The sequence below is a fragment of the Gossypium hirsutum genome, chromosome D04 (assembly GCF_007990345.1).
Source record: "Gossypium hirsutum isolate 1008001.06 chromosome D04, Gossypium_hirsutum_v2.1, whole genome shotgun sequence".
In the NCBI taxonomy this organism is placed as follows: domain Eukaryota; kingdom Viridiplantae; phylum Streptophyta; class Magnoliopsida; order Malvales; family Malvaceae; genus Gossypium; species Gossypium hirsutum.
Window position 1 is genome coordinate 53,904,416 of NC_053440.1, and position 15,775 is coordinate 53,920,190.

The 15,775-nt window shown below is 33.0% G+C and overlaps 2 protein-coding genes and 1 long non-coding RNA gene across 8 annotated transcripts; 2 read left to right on the top strand and 1 right to left on the bottom strand.

Moving 5' to 3' along the window:
- Positions 1 to 2,827: 2,827 nt before the first annotated feature.
- Positions 2,828 to 5,088, top strand: LOC107898785 (E3 ubiquitin-protein ligase RING1). Of its 2 annotated transcripts, none has more exons than XM_016824324.2 (2): positions 2,828 to 4,171; positions 4,737 to 5,088. In XM_016824324.2, exon 1 carries the CDS (start codon positions 3,031 to 3,033, stop codon positions 4,129 to 4,131), a length of 1,101 nt encoding a protein of 366 aa, XP_016679813.1. In that variant the 5' UTR covers positions 2,828 to 3,030; the 3' UTR covers positions 4,132 to 4,171; positions 4,737 to 5,088. The 2 variants fall into 2 exon arrangements, with proteins under 2 accessions (XP_016679813.1, XP_016679814.1); XM_016824325.2 differs by having other exon boundaries at positions 4,722 to 4,983.
- Positions 5,089 to 5,537: 449 nt separating this feature from the next.
- On the top strand, positions 5,538 to 7,735 carry LOC107898786 (purine permease 1). Of its 3 annotated transcripts, XM_041090915.1 has the most exons (4): positions 5,538 to 5,914; positions 6,016 to 6,068; positions 6,417 to 7,124; positions 7,208 to 7,735. In XM_041090915.1, exons 3-4 carry the CDS (start codon positions 6,417 to 6,419, stop codon positions 7,535 to 7,537), a joined length of 1,038 nt encoding a protein of 345 aa, XP_040946849.1. In that variant the 5' UTR covers positions 5,538 to 5,914; positions 6,016 to 6,068; the 3' UTR covers positions 7,538 to 7,735. The 3 variants fall into 3 exon arrangements, with proteins under 3 accessions (XP_040946849.1, XP_016679815.1, XP_016679816.1); XM_016824326.2 differs by lacking the exon at positions 6,016 to 6,068 and having other exon boundaries at positions 5,654 to 5,914; XM_016824327.1 differs by lacking the exon at positions 5,538 to 5,914 and having other exon boundaries at positions 6,013 to 6,068.
- Positions 7,736 to 9,230: 1,495 nt separating this feature from the next.
- Positions 9,231 to 12,828, bottom strand: LOC107898788 (uncharacterized). Of its 3 annotated transcripts, XR_001684489.2 has the most exons (6): positions 11,870 to 12,828; positions 11,266 to 11,383; positions 11,055 to 11,167; positions 10,223 to 10,694; positions 9,958 to 9,993; positions 9,231 to 9,391 (listed from the first exon to the last, which is right to left on the bottom strand). It is a non-coding gene; the product is annotated as an uncharacterized lncRNA (long non-coding RNA). The 3 variants fall into 3 exon arrangements; XR_005911939.1 differs by having other exon boundaries at positions 10,223 to 11,167; XR_005911940.1 differs by having other exon boundaries at positions 10,223 to 11,183.
- Positions 12,829 to 15,775: the final 2,947 nt, after the last annotated feature.

Consider the following 15,775-nt stretch of genomic DNA (forward strand, 5'->3'; position numbering starts at 1 on the left):
AATTATTATTATAATTTGTGTCCTTATTTTATTTATTTATTTACATCTGATTATTTTATATCTAAAAAGTATATAATTATTTATTTATTTTTTGTTTGTTTGTTTATTATTTAAGAACATTGTGAACATATTTAATTATATGTTTATGAATGTGTTAGTGAGCATGTTTGTTTAGTGTTTCATTTAATATTCATAAACGACCATCATGAACACAACTTTAAATAAATGAATACGAAATTAAACAAATCTTAAATAAGCAAACGAATATAAATATAAATCCATTAACTCAAACTCGATTGCGGTAAAAGTATCATGGAATCTCCTGTACTATGAGCCAAATTGTATTTTATCTTTTTTATTCAAAAAATAAGCAAATTGGTCCTTTCTACTAAAATAATTTTGTTGTTAATATTAAATTTTTATTAAATTTTACTATTCAATTTTAATTTAAAATAAATTAAAAACAAGATTTTATAAAAATAATTTTTATATTTTACTTTAATATTTAACAACAATAAGTTAATCAATATACTATTAAAAATAATTTTAATTTTTTTCTTTTATGATATATGTATTTCTATTTTTCAAGTTTTTATTTCATTAAATAGAAATTTTAATTTAATGTATTAATTTTTAACATTTATAAGTTAAAATATTGTTAACTATTAAAGTAAAATATTTGAAAGAACTTTTCTTATTAAATTATGTTTTCAAATAATCAAAATTAATATTGAGTGTCAAAATTTAATAAAATTCAATTATATAGAGTTGAATGGTAAATTTTATCATATTTTTCGAAATATAATAACAAATTTTAATCGTCACCTATACTTTAACCCATTATCTAAAAACACATCTAATTAAAATTTTCTTGTTATGATTTTTTTAAAAAAAATTAGTTGCTTTGATATATTAGTCTCATTTTGCTATAAAATTATGAAAATTTATAAATTAGTAATAATTGATTTTTTTATTCAAACAATTGAACTTAATTATGAAATTTTATTTATACTACTTAGCAATTACAATTTTGATAGGGTTTTATTATAAGAGAGAAGTAAAAACTAAAATTTTAACAAAAGTTACAAGTTCATCACTAAACTATTGGTAAGTTTACACGTATATACTTTTGGTCACTCAATTATTGTACTATTATTCTCTAATTTGATAGTCTAAACAATATCAACAACTCAAACCCCTAGCAAAGTTACTATCGCAACCCTAAAGTTTTTTAATAATTCAGTGATCATCTTGTAATTTTTTTTAAAAAATAAATTGAATGATTAAAGTGTAAATTTACTAATAGTTCAGTGATATTAGGTGTAGTTTACCCTATAATGATCTAGTGGCCATCTTCTAATTTTCGAATAATTTAGTGTCTAATTTGTAACTTTTAAAAATTAAATGGACAAACTATAAACTTACTTTATATATAAAAACTTGGGATGTAATCTAAATACTAACAAAGTTTGAATAGAATTACCGTCACAAGAAATTTATTATCTTTTGCAAGGGAAAAATAGATTTTTATTTTTATTTTTAATCAAATTTATAACTTATTTATATAAAAAATAAATTAAAAGATGCATCTAATTGAGTTCTTAAAAGTTAGAATTCTCATCAATTAAGCCTTTGACTGTTAACTTTATAATATTTTTTGTAATATTTTTAATAATTTTTCTAAATCTCTATAATTCTTTTTAATTTTAATTTTTTTTGAACATTTGGAAAATTGCGTGACAGAAATTAGAATGGTATAAAAATAACTTAAAAAAAACGATAACTATTTCAATTTAATGGTTAGCCGTTAACATTAATAATCAAAAGGCTTGCTCGATGATACTTCTAACACTTAAAAGCTCAACTGTAGGTTTTTTTTTTGAAGGGTTTAATTAATCTTTTTGAAAAAGGTTTAGGAGCTCCCCGAATGCTGAAGCCGCCTCCTCTTCCTCCTCATCACTATTAAAGATAAATATCAAAATTATATATGAACTTTAATTTAATGTACGATATTATACATAAAATTTAATTCTGTACTATTTTATATATGAAATTTTAACTTGTAATTGTACCAAATCAGAATTCATATATCAAATTGTACATTAGATCAAAATTAATGTATAATTTTGATATTTTTCCTTATTATTATTCAATTTTTTTTAAAAAAATTATATGAAATTAAGTGAACCCTAAGACAGATCTTGACCCACTAAACATTGACATTAATTTCCCATTTATTTTCACACCAAATCTATTAGCTGAATTAATTAATTTATATGCTTCGCCAGCTGGGTTTTTAACCCTTTTTTGGGGGGGCAAACTTGCTAATTTCAATATCTTGTGGGACCGATTTGATTTCTTCCCCATTTTTAGTTTCAAATTGCAAACCAAAGTTGATAAAAAGGCCAAATTTAAAACATATTCAAACTATGCTTAAAAGGCAAAAAACTCTACTGATTGCTCCTTCTTATTCTCCAAGCAAAAGCACCAAATTGCAAACCATGTGCTTTGTTCCTTTTCAAACCATTAATTGCTTTAAAGTCCCTTTTAAAAATTCCTCATAATTAAATATGGATAAAATTATCTATAATTATATATTTACGCTATATTTAAGATAATCATTGTAATTACGTTTAAAATTGGACTTACATTTTTAAATTCAAAAAAAAAAATAAAAGAACTAAATCCATGAAAATAAAATATAAGGACTAAATTATAAACATATGAAAAGTAAAGGGAGTTGAAGCATAATTTAACCTAAATAACTCCTGTACTTAAAGTCCACATCAAGTGGTCAGTCAACCGTGTTAAGCCGCCATTATGAGAAAAAGTCAAGAATCCAAGGCAGAAAATAACATCAAACCACAAAAAAAGAAAGAGTCGTGATTATCTTTTATTCAGACACTTCCTTCCAATCGTTTCCTTCAATTTCTTCATTTCCCCCCTTCACCTAATCCTTTTGATCTACTCTTTCCTGGGTTTTCCTTCTTTTTTGCTTTAATGTTCCATCTTTGATTTGATTCCCCCGATATGGGTTTTCGATTTCATTTCAGAAATTTGGGATATAATGATTCAAGCATTGAGGTCTTGGCAGAAAACTGTGATGATCATGATGATGGCTGTAACGACAGTTGTGCTTCACTATCCTGTTTCCAGGATGATGGTTCTATCGCTCATCATCATTCAGCGTTGCGCACCAAGTATTTGATAATAATTTTCACAGTACTTGCGTTTTCGTTTTTTATCCTCTGTTTGTACGTTTACTACGTCAGGTATTATCGACGCCGACCCGATTTTAGGAGAAGAAGATCAAATGAAACGACTGAAACCCGTGATGAGTTTCTCGATGAAGATCATGGTCCGGTCGTTGATCATCATGTATGGTATATCAACACCGTTGGTTTACAACCGTCGATCATTGATTCCATTGCTGTTTTTAAGTACGTGAAAGGTGAGGGTCTTGTTGAAGGAACGGAGTGCTCTGTTTGTTTAAACGAGTTCGAAGAAGGTGAGACTTTAAGGCTGTTGCCTAAATGTAGCCATGCTTTTCACATCTCATGTATTGATACTTGGCTTAGGTCCCATACCAATTGTCCTATGTGCCGAGCACCTATTGTTTCAAACATGGCTGATAAAGGACCATCATCATCATCTGGGGTAAATAATGAAGTTACTGAAGGAACCCAAGTTGCAATTACAGTAGATAATGAAGAATCTGAAGGACAAGCAGGAAGTGTAACAAGTGAAATGAGGCATAGACCATATGAGGAAGATGAGAGAAATACAGAGGATGAAGATGGGGTTCTTCAACCTGTAAGAAGATCAGTTTCTTTGGATTCCATGGCAGCTTCACAGATCAGCCAAGCACTTGCTAATAATGGTCTAGCAGAAGGGTCTAATGGAAGCAATTTAGATAATGAATTGGGTAAAGGGAAAGAATCAAGCTTGAGAATTGTGCCAAGGAGAGGTGCAGGGAATCAAGGTTTATTGAGACTAATGTGCAATTCGTCCATAGGAAGAAGATCTTTGCAAATTAGGCCAATTTTCATGAAGAGATCATTTTCTTGCAATGGGAAATTCTCTTTGCCAATCTCAAACCGTAACCGAAATCCTCCTTTGAGAAGCTTTTGATTGGTGAGTCACCGCCGCCACTGCCGGTGTCTACTTTCAGGTGAGACATCTTACGATGTCTAGCAAACTCTCAACAAGATGAGGGTTTGTTTTATATAAGCCTTTTTACACCCTTAAAAGTAGAAAAATATTGTAATAAGTAATAACCAGAACCCTTTCATTAATACAGATGATGTTGAACTTTGTATCATAATATCCATATCATTCAAAGGTCTTGATTGAAGTTTATCAATGGAAATGTGCGTTTTCTTATGTAGAAAATTGTTGGATTTCTTGAGTACACCATTTCTTGTTTTTTAGCATAGATTTTTCATGCCTACATATAGGAATGGTTGATCCCTTGCTTAATTATATCCCAAAGGCAAAATCTTGAAGAATTGAAGGTTTTAATCTTGTCTAGGAAATGGAGTTCTTTCAATTGATTCATACAGTGTTCAACTCCTACATGTATAGTGTTCTTTTATTTTTGATGATGATTCTTCTTTGCCATTATAAAACCACTTGAATAATCAAGTGAAAAAACATATGGAGTGCATTCCATTATAAAAGGAAAAGGTGACCTAAGTTCAGAAATGACCAAGCAAAAGCAGATGTGATTTTTGCAGGGATTAGGTACCATTTTATCATTATGACCCACAATTTGTAGCCACACCACTGGATTCATAAAATGGGTGCTAAAGTCAACAGAACGTGTTGAAAACAGTGACAAAAGTAATGTGGATGGATTGTTATTGTGGGTTTAGTGAATTTTTTTATATATAAAAGTAATGTGGATGTATTCTTTTATATAAAAGAAATTCATTCTTTTTCTTAATCATAACGAGTTCTGGTAAAGTTGATAAAGATCAGAGTTTTTAGATTTGAAATGATGTATTGTTATTGTGGGAAAGATTTGTATTAAACAGAGATATTATCTATTTTTAATAGTTTAATATAATATTAATATTTTATTTTTAATTTCAAAATTTTTACTTAAATTTAATATTTTTAGGATGACGCGACGTCTCCATTTTATATAATTACCGAATCATTATTTTTTTAACTAAATATTAATTAAAACATAACAATTCATATGATAATTTACATGCACTTCATTTTATTTTATTTTTAAACTGTTTTTATAAATTTTTTAAAATATTTTATTTTAAAATATTTTTATAATTTTTTATTAGGGTGATATTAATAATAAATATACATGAATTATTGCGTAGATTGTGATGTGATGTAAAGGGTAGTTTAGTTTAGTATATAGAACGGTACAAGGCATGCAAATTATTTGTGTCACATAGCTTCATATTGATTTGTATAATACTTAAATTATGATTACTCTTTTCAACATAACTTTCATACTTTCCTTGATTATTTGATGTGTATAATTGGATTATTATCTTCACTAAATTAAGCTTATCAGTCTACAAATCATTCTTTTTAAACCTAAATTTTCTCCTTCAAAATTATCCTCAGTTCATTTACGGGTATTTATTGCCACTCACTGAGTTCGATGTACCTGAATCGCCACTAACGTGTCACGCTCTTTCACTATGTTTCAGATTTCAAGCAGCTAAAAGAACTACTATCTGATCATGGGTCATTTCATTTTCATGATATAAAATACCGTTTTGGTCTTCTCTTTTTCCTTTCCCAAATTTCCCCTGTTTTTCTCTGTAAAAAAATACTGTTTTGCTCGTCATGTTCAACTAAAACATCAATTTCTTGGTGGGGTGTATTCGAATATCGCTTCAGCACCATCCATTTTGCTTTTAACTTTGTTCTCTCCCTTAAGGTTAGTGGGTTTCTTTTACAACATTCTCTCCCTCATCTTTTTTCTTGAAAGTTCATCAAGTTCAGTCATTTTAATTCCCTTAACTTTATATAAAAAAGCAGGTTTTTGGGTGTTTTTTTCGTAAGTTTAAGGTCCATAATTGACTGGGTTTAAGGTAAAATCTGCTCTTAGGCATTTCTTTGTTTGCTTGTGATTATTTGTACGTTATTAACTCTAATGAATTAGCTTAATTCCCATTTAATTTTAAGAAAATGACTGCTTAATTTATGATAATAATGCATGTTATGGGTGGTTGATATGGATTAGGTGTTCTTTTTCATGGTGGTTATACTAATTAATGGTACAAATTTGATATTGTTGTTAAAGGGTCTTAGTTTAATGATTAAAATGGTATGAAACCCTGGTTTGTTTTGTTATTCTTGCTTATGACCCTGGTTTTAAGTTGAATCCGATGAAATCGTTCTTTTTTGCATATTGTGGAACATGGAAAATTGGTTTGAAGATGGAGGAGAAGATGAGCAAAGGGCTAAAGAGAATGTTACTTCTGTTGAACTGCGCAATGTTGGGCTTAGGAAATGTTGGTGGTCCTCTTTTAATGAGGCTATATTTCTTGAAAGGTGGTAAGGGTGTGTGGATATCGAGCTGCTTAGAAACCGCCGGTTGGCCGTTTATGATGTTGCCGCTCACGGTATCATACTTGTATCGTCGACGAAAAGAGGGTCCGGGAACCAAGCTTGTCTTGATAAAAGCTCCTGTGTTTCTGGCTAGTGTTGTTCTTGGTGTTCTTACTGGGGTTGATGACTTTTTGTATGCTTACGGTGTTGCTCGCCTCCCTATATCTACCTCGGCCTTGATAATTTCGACTCAACTGGCTTTCACTGCTACGTTCGCATTTATATTGGTGAAGCCGAAGTTTACACCTTTTACGATCAACTCGGTCTTTTTGTTGACACTCGCAGCTGTTGTTCTGGCACTTCATACGAGTTCAGATCGCCCTGCGAATGAATCCAAGCTACAGTATTTCCTTGGGTTTTTCATGACACTTGCAGCTTCGGCGCTCTACGGGTTTGTGTTGCCAGCCATCGAGTTAACATACAAGAAAGCAAAGCAGACCATCACTTACTCTTTGGTTATGGAGTCACAGATGGTTATGTCATTTTCGGCTACTGTTTTCTGTTGCATTGGGATGCTCTTTCACGGAGACTTCAAGGTCATCTCTCATTCTCCATTCCCCATTCCCCTTTAGTTCTGGTATTTCAGTCCAGGTTTTAACTGAATGATTTCTTGCTTTAGGCAATTCCAAGAGAGGCAAGCGAGTATATGCTTGGGCAATCAACATACTACGTGGTGCTTGTGTTGAACGCGATCTTATGGCAGTTGTTCTTCATGGGAGCTGTGGGTGTGATTTTCTCAGCCTCATCGTTGCTGTCTGGTATACTAATTGCGACTCTGCTTCCGGTGACGGAATCTTTAGCGGTGGTGTTGTACCATGAAAAGTTCCAAGTTGAAAAAGCCATATCCCTTGTTTTATCACTTTGGGGATCTTTGAATTACTTCTATGGTGAGTTCCATGAGATTAATAAGATGAAGCAGAAGCAAGATGCAGAAACAGATGTAGCCTAAAACCATGTGCTTCATCTTATATTGCATCATATTAAACAAGTTGCCTATATATATATGTGTGTATACACATATATTCTTGTTTCATGTTTTCCTTTAAATAATGTTAACAGGCATGTCTAAGGTGCGCATATATATGTGTGTATTTATGTATATATGAAAAGTAAGCTTTGATATATATAATTATGATTTGGATGCCAATGTTACCTTCTTTGTACACAATTATTGTTACTGCTGATGTTAATTGACCAACATATTTGTCTTTCTTGTATTAGAAAATTTGTCAAAACCAAACTTTATATATAGATGATAACAATAAAATCACTCTCCTATAAAGAAAAACGAAAAACCATATGCTTGATATGGAAGGAAAACAAAGGTCGTGTCATGAGTAAATTAGGGAAGTTCTTGTTTAGGTGTTTCGAGTTTCCAAGTTGGATAATTTAGGTAATTCTGGTTTGGGTAGCTTTGAGTTCTTCAAGTTTTGGCATGTTAGATAATTAGGTAATTCGGGAATTTTCGGCAACTCAAGAGCTTTGGGCAATTCTGGTTTTGGCACTTTGAGCACTTTAGACAATTCTGGTTTTGTTAACTCGGGAATTTTTGGTAATTCAGGTTTTGACAATTTAGGAGCTTTGGGCAATTCTGGCTTGAGCACCTCAGGAACTTTAGGCAATTTTGACTTTGGTAACTCGAGAACTTTTGGTAATTTAGGATTTGGTAACTTGGGAGCTTTGGGCAATTTTGGCTTGGGCGCCTTAGGAACTTTGGGCAATTTTGGCTTCGGTAACTCAGGAGCTTTGGGCAATTCTGGCTTGGGCATCTCAGGAACTTTAGGCAATTCTAGCTTTGGTAACTTGAGAATTTTCGGTAATTTAGGAGCTTTGGGAATCTCATGAACTTTAGGTAATTCTGGCTTTGGTAACTCTGGATCATTGACTTATTTAGGTTTTTGCAACTCAGGCAACTTAGGCAACACAGGAAATTTAAGAAATTCAAGCTTTGGTAACTCCAAAACTTTGGGTAATTCAGGCCTTGACAACTCAAGCATTTTAGGTATTTCAGGTCTTGAGATTTCTAGCACTACACCAAAACAGGCTTTTAGCGGCGCTTTTTTAGGCCTTTAGCGGCGTTTTTTAGCGCCACTAAAAGTATTTGCTGCGCTTTGAGAAGCGCCGCTAAAAACGCCGCTAATGACAGCGTCGCTAACTTTAGCGGCGCTTTTCCCACAAATGCCGCTAAAGACCATGACCTTTAGCGGCGCTTCCCTACAAATGCCACTAAAGACCAAGACCTTTAGCGGCACTTCCCCACAAACGTCGCTAAAGACCAAGACCTTTAGCGACGCTTTTCCCACAAACGCTGCTAAAGATATTGAGCTTTAGCGGCACTTTTTCCCACAAACGCCGCTAAAAATATATCTTTTAAAAAATATATTTTTTTCAAATAATATTTATTTCTATGATAAATATTATATTATGTTTTAAGGATAAATAAAAATATTATTTAAATTAAATTTTCTACGAAAATTTTAACTTTAAAACTAAATATAAATATAACAATTAATGAATTTAAATTTAGAATTTAAAATAATAAATTAATAACACAATTAAAATCCAAAAGTTAGACCACTTAAGTAAAAATACAAATTTAGAATCAAAACTAAAATAAATAATATATATGCAAGGTAATAAAATATACAATGCATTTTCTTAATCAAGTAAATCTTGGTAATAAAAGATATAATACATTTACTTAATCAAGGAAATCTTGTAATGAACTCAAAGCAATGAGCCTTAGAGAAAAACTTTTGAGCATGGCTTCGAATTTGAACCGCAAATTTGGCTCCTACATGCTCTGCAAGAAAATAAGAGTAACTTAATTTGTTCAAACCATAGTGAACATGGCAAAGATACGTAAATCAATTCAACTTTTTAAGATAGTTTTATAATGTTATAGTAAATTAGGTGTCTTATAATGTTATAGTAAATTATTAAAAAATACATCTAAAAAATATATCTCAACTTTTTAAGATTGTTTGTGGAATAAAAAAAGTACACTACTGATATATCTACTCACTTAAGTCAATATAGGTGGAAAGTATTCATCAATATAAATTTAAAATATTAGAACATATCATGCTTAAATTCCAGTTAAACCCTTAAGCCTATATTCTTAAATTCCAATTACCATCAACAATTGCAGAATCTCCTAATTAGCTTCTTTGTAGAATATTTGAACATGATATTCCATAGTCAGAATACATACATCAACAGGTTAAATCAAAGTATTAGAACATATCATGCTTAAAGATAATAATTAGATTTATCTAAAATCAAGCCCAATTTAACTAGTACTAAGTAAACCTATTTCAAGTTTTTTTTTTCTGGGCAGCCCAATTTTTGGAAAAATTTAGAACAAACCTCAGGTAAGCATAAGTGAACGTTATGGGATCCTTTCTGCCATGCAGAAAACATAAAACATTAGTTCAGAGAAGATATATACAATTAAAAATACAATAAATAATAAAACAGAAGAGTAATTTTACTATTGAAGTGTGATGAACTTGAAACTCAAAGCATACAGCACAAATGGTGATGCAAGAAATTCCTAATCAGAGTGTTTTACAAATGTTTTCACTTCTAGAACTTGTTAACACTTTGAGAAATATATAGGTGTTTGATTTACCCAACAGCTCTGCCCATGATGTATTTTTGTTGCAACCAACGATTACTAGATGTGTACAACATTCTGTCATCGTAGAGATTAGCGTCTCTTGATGAATATGTCCAGTCAAAAGATTAAAAAGGTTAGCATACTCAAGCAGTAGCTGTACATATGAAGATATTTAAAGAATGATCAACCACACACACACGCACACATATGAAAAAATGAGAAGAACTTGGAATGTATTTAAGACCATTCCACAAGTAAACAAACAAAACTATTTGGAAGTGTCCACTCTCCACTTCATTGGTGGGGAAAGAGATTTTAATAGTCAGAAAATATTTTCATGATTGATAATAAAAAGTTTAAAGTTCGTTGAAAACAAATAAACAAACCACAACTTGTATTTGCTCACATTCAACTAGCTTGATATCAAGGATATGCTACCTTTAGTGAGTATATCAGCTTCTTTGCTATATCGCTACTCATGAACCTGACAAAGCATAACCAAACATGCAATGTACTAAATCCAGCATACAGAATAACCAGGCGGGGACCCGTTAATTCAAATAATTTACAGCCATAACACCTATATAAATTTCAGAAAGAAAATGTTCAACCACTAGTACACAGCTCATGAACAAGACTGTTAGAGTTGACCATGGTGTTAACCTTATCAAAACTATTTGTTTCTACTTTCTAGAGATTTTCTACATCAGAACATGAGAACCTTCTGTCACTTGTCGTTCAAGCAGTTCAACATTTGGCAAATTTAAATTTATATGACTATCACAAATCAAAGCTCAAAATTTTTAAATACTTAATTTTAAATACATGTAAAAAATTGGCTCACTCGTTTGAAACCGGGTTTCATACTCCCAGATAGCACAACCACCACCGGCGACTCGCTCCCAATAATGCAAATCAATCCTTTCCATATTATCAGTGCCGATGAAATAACCATTCCTTAACGAGATTTAAACTAAAAATTTCAATCATTATCCTATGGAATTTTTTGAAGTATAAAAGGATTTTAAAGAATTAAGAGAAAAGTGGAAACGCACCGAGGCTGATGGCTTGAGAGAGAATTTGTCTAATATGAGTTGATTTCATATTTTCTTCAATCCACCCCATTGGAGATCAATGCTTTTCTTGTCTTAACGATTTACAACACGCTGCAGGCTGCAAAATAAGAATGGAAATGAGAAAAGTAACAAAAAAAAGAAACCTGCAAAAGGAAAAAAAGAAAGAAAGAATAATGCGCAAACATAACAAGAATAATTTAAACATACTCGATTAGTTTGAGACGTAAGCTTAATTTGATTAATTCCTCTAAATCGAATTCATTTTCTAGTCCGAGTATATCCAACAATTAGATTCACTTTTAATGCACATACTGAATGCACCTAATAAAAATGATTATATATATAATAAAAAACTTACATGAACTATGTACCAAATTGCAAATGTTAGGCAAGAAGCTAAAGCCAACAAGGAGCCTAAGACTTGATCGCCAACAGCAGCATGTTTGGTGCCAGTATGATGGTGTCCACCATGTTTGACTATGTTTATGTTGGTTGACCAAAGATTAAGTTCTTGAATTATTCTGGTATCAAAACCTATACACTAAAAAAAAAAACAGATTATATGAGGAATTGTGAAAGTTACCTTTCAAAGATGAAAGCAAGTGGAGTTATACAAGCAGTGGCGAAGATGAATCTGTAAGCAATGAGTGCTCTCATGCTCATTCCCTCAACCACAGCCAATTTATAGAACGCAATCACACCTGCAAAATAAAAATCAATCATCCAAGAAAATAAATATTGGGTCACAGACACCAAAAAGCTTCTGGTTACTCAAAGGGTCTGAGAGTTGCCTTTGGCTTCTGAACCTCTGAAACTGGACTGGAGCAAGCTACCAAGCTCCTCTTCCCCCGAATCACTACTAAATCGCGGCGTAATTGAAGTTCAATCTTTTCGATATTTCTTCTCCTCAGCTGATGGTCGATTGGCCTGACACTTCCCCCGGGTGGGTGACTGCCCTTATCGTGATTCCCTCCTTCTTTCGGGTAAAGGTTAGAGTGATGAAGGGAAGGCTCGAGGTCGAGGTGGAGCTCCCACCATTCCCTCTTTTAGTGTTATCAAGTCTTCTGTGGAGGTAGGAAGCCAGCTTCTCCCTTCTTTGACGCTCCGCTTCAACATGATTTAGGGGCTCTTCTCTTCCATTAGTCGGTTTTCTCCCCTATTTTCGAGGCCTCTTTTCAGGCTCTACGACTGGACTACTATCGGCCTCCTTAACAATGGAAGCTTCAAGATCAGAGTGATCTGAATCCCCGGCACCCCATTTGATTTCACCACACCAGATGAAGGTAAAATTACACTTGAAGTAAACGAAAGCATAGCTTCTTCGTTGCTCCCTCTTGAATTAGGCGACCTCTTCTTGTTCTCCACGGCGAACGGAGAGTTTCCTGTGAACAAATTCCCATTCCCACTTCTCTTACTCTCACCAAAATTCAATATCTCTCCAGATTCAGGTTTCAACAAATGAGAAGATGAATTCCCATTCCTCACACTGCTACTCTCATCAAAGAAGATGAATCGTCTTTGGTGCCTCCATTTTAGGGGGAAATTTGGAGCTTTTTCGTTTTTGGGTTTTAGGGGGGAAATTTGGGAAAAAATCAGGGCGAAATTTTTTAAGTAAAATGAATTTTGTGGCGTTTTTATAAAAAACGCCACTAAAAATAAAATTAAATTTCTATACTAAAACTTCACGTTTTGAAAAATTTAATCACCAGAACAAGTTTCTAGCGGCGTTTTTTAGGTCTTTAGCGGCGCTTTTTAACGCCACTAACTCCATTTTCGGCGCTTGTAGAAGCACCACAAAAAATGCCGCTAATGACAACGTCACTAACTTTTGCGGCGCTTACATAAAAAAACGCCGCTAAATATCATGTTCTTTAGCGGCGCTTAGAAAAAAAGGCCGCTAAAGATCATGCTCTTTAGCGGCGCTTAGAAAGAAACGCCCTTAAAGATCATGTTCTTTAGCGGCGCTTATAAAAAACGCTGCTAAAGATCATGTTCTTTAGTGGCGCTTAGGAAAAAACGCCGCTAAAGATCATGTTCTTTAGCGACGCTTTGGAAGAAAGCGCCTCTAAAAGTAATGTTCTATAGCGGCGCTTATTAAAAAACGCCGCTAAAAGTAGTGTTCTTTAGCGGCGCTTATTTCACAAACGCCACTGTTTTGATATGACTTTTAGCGGCAATTTTTTAAAAAGCGCCACTAATTTTGAGATTTTTTTAAAATAAATTTTTTTTTTCAGCCCTCCTGCAACAGCAAATCAAAAGCAACCAAATCTAAACTAACCAAAAACAATAAATTTATATAATATTTCAAATTAAATGACTAAAATAATTTTAATTGATAAATAAAATTGAATTCATACTTTTCTTTACAAAAGCGTTAAAAGTATTTATGCAACATACACTATGACGGTGGAAGTTGCGTCTGCTTAAACATCGTCATCATAATCTGAAGCTGCTGTTGAAGTTCGTCGTACTTTTTGCTCTGCTCTGCTTCTCTCGATGCCGCATCATTTTGAAGTCGTAGCTGTAGTTCTTCATATTTCTTTTGAACCTCTGCTTCTATTGCTGCTTCTCTCGCTGCTTCTCTCGCTGCGGCCTCTGCTTCTCTCGTTGTAGCCGCTGCTTCCCTCGCTGCCGCCTCTGCTTTAAGTTGCTGCTGAAGTTCTTCATATTTCCTTTGAACCTCAAATGTGGTCGCTTGCATTTGAGCCATCTGGTCTTTTAACCTCTGAACTTCAGCTTGAGATTGACTCCCCGAAGCCATGTATTGGTGCGAGCTGGATCCAAAATATTGGGTTGGGCTGATAAAAGATCCTTGAAATCGAACCCGACCATACTTTTCAGGACCCAAAACTTCAGTAATAATTCGGTTATCAATGTCTTCAAAATGAACCGAACTATCACTAGAAGCAATCGCTTCGTACTCCGTCTTTTTTTCCTTTAGTTTTTCCTAATAAATAAATCACATAGTTAGGAACGCAATATGTAGTAAAAAAAATGCAATATAACAATAGTCGCATTACATGCAATGAATTAAACCATTAGAAAATAAACACTATAAATAACTAAAACAAGTGAAATCATATTAAGTAAACGTACCATAATTACACCAGCTTCAGGAGTCATAGCAGATCCATCTTTCTTCTTATGTGTAATTTCAAAAAGTTGTAGGCATCCAACTTTTTGACCGGACGACCGTTCCTGCAATATAATAGTAAAAATATTATTTAATAGAAAGTTATACATATTTGAGAATATTAAAAAATTAAAAATACCTTCGCCTCAGCTACATATGCAAAACTTCTCGACCCAGCTGTGTGAGTGAATTTTTATTGCTGCCGGCTGCTTTTTCCAACTCGTTCACGATCCTGCGTTATAAAATTTTTAGTACGTAACTAGTAAATACTATAAACCAAAATAATTACAATAGTTTGGAAGTACGTCGTACCTCGCCTTTCTGAGAATGCCAAAATCTAACCGCATCTTCCCATTGGTACCTCAACATACCCGGCGAGACATTTTGCAATTTCTCATCGAGGGTGGTTTTTGTCTTATAATAATTTTTCTTCAAAGTACTTTTATTGTCTCTCCATCTTTTTCCCAATGCCTTCTTTACATAAGCATCGGAGACCTCCAAAGCAAACCTCGCCTACAAAAAACACAAGTTAATAAAGTAAATATAAATGAAACTATTTCCCAAGCATTACAGATGACATTAACATTTTGTTACCTTAATATTATCGAGGGCTTGGTTTTTGTTGCTATCGGGCATTTGATGCCATGACTCGTAGTTGATAGGCAACATATTCGGATTTCGTGCTAAAATGCCCATGTATCCTGCTAAAATTCGAGCTTCTGATCCAACAGGCTGACCAAAACTGTTTCTGCATACTTTGACACGCTCGACTGGATCTAACTCGTATAACTCTCTAAGTATCGTACGTCCTCGACCTCTACGCGTCCCACCATTTTCAGCTACAAATGGTATATTATAATATAAGAATTTGAAAAATAAATCAATTATAAGTCAACACGCATGGAATTAATGTAAGTTACTTTGAACTTCCGTAGGATCCTCGTGTGTAATCGGAATATTCGAAGATCCAATTGCTGTCGTTGTTCAGTACTATTTGTTTCTGTCGAGTTTGGATGATTTTGAACAATGCTTTCCCTTATAATTTTTATTCTAGGCATTTTATCTGCAATACACATAAAATGTAATTAAACTTAATAACTAATTACAACAATAACAGCACATATAATATAGTTAAGTTATATAATAAGGCCAAGATTTAATACTAATGTAAGTTACATATAATTAATCAATCGTAAAATCTTACTACATCATTATTCGTAAATATCTTCATCCATATCCTGACGAACCCATTGAAATTGTGCACTAGTACTAGGGATATTATCGTTTAAGTTTTGTTCTGGAAATGACAAAGTTTCTGATCTGTCGTCGATGTTATCTCTACTTCCACTGCCCATG

Excerpts from the sequence above, each read along its gene's own strand:
- LOC107898785 (XM_016824324.2), top strand. The coding sequence starts at position 3,031 with ATGGGTTTTCGATTTCATTTCAGAAATTTGGGATATAATGATTCAAGC.
- LOC107898786 (XM_041090915.1), top strand. The coding sequence starts at position 6,417 with ATGGAGGAGAAGATGAGCAAAGGGCTAAAGAGAATGTTACTTCTGTTG. Across the intron at positions 7,125-7,207 it reads TCTTTCACGGAGACTTCAAG|GCAATTCCAAGAGAGGCAAG; the intron begins GTCATCTCTCAT and ends TTCTTGCTTTAG.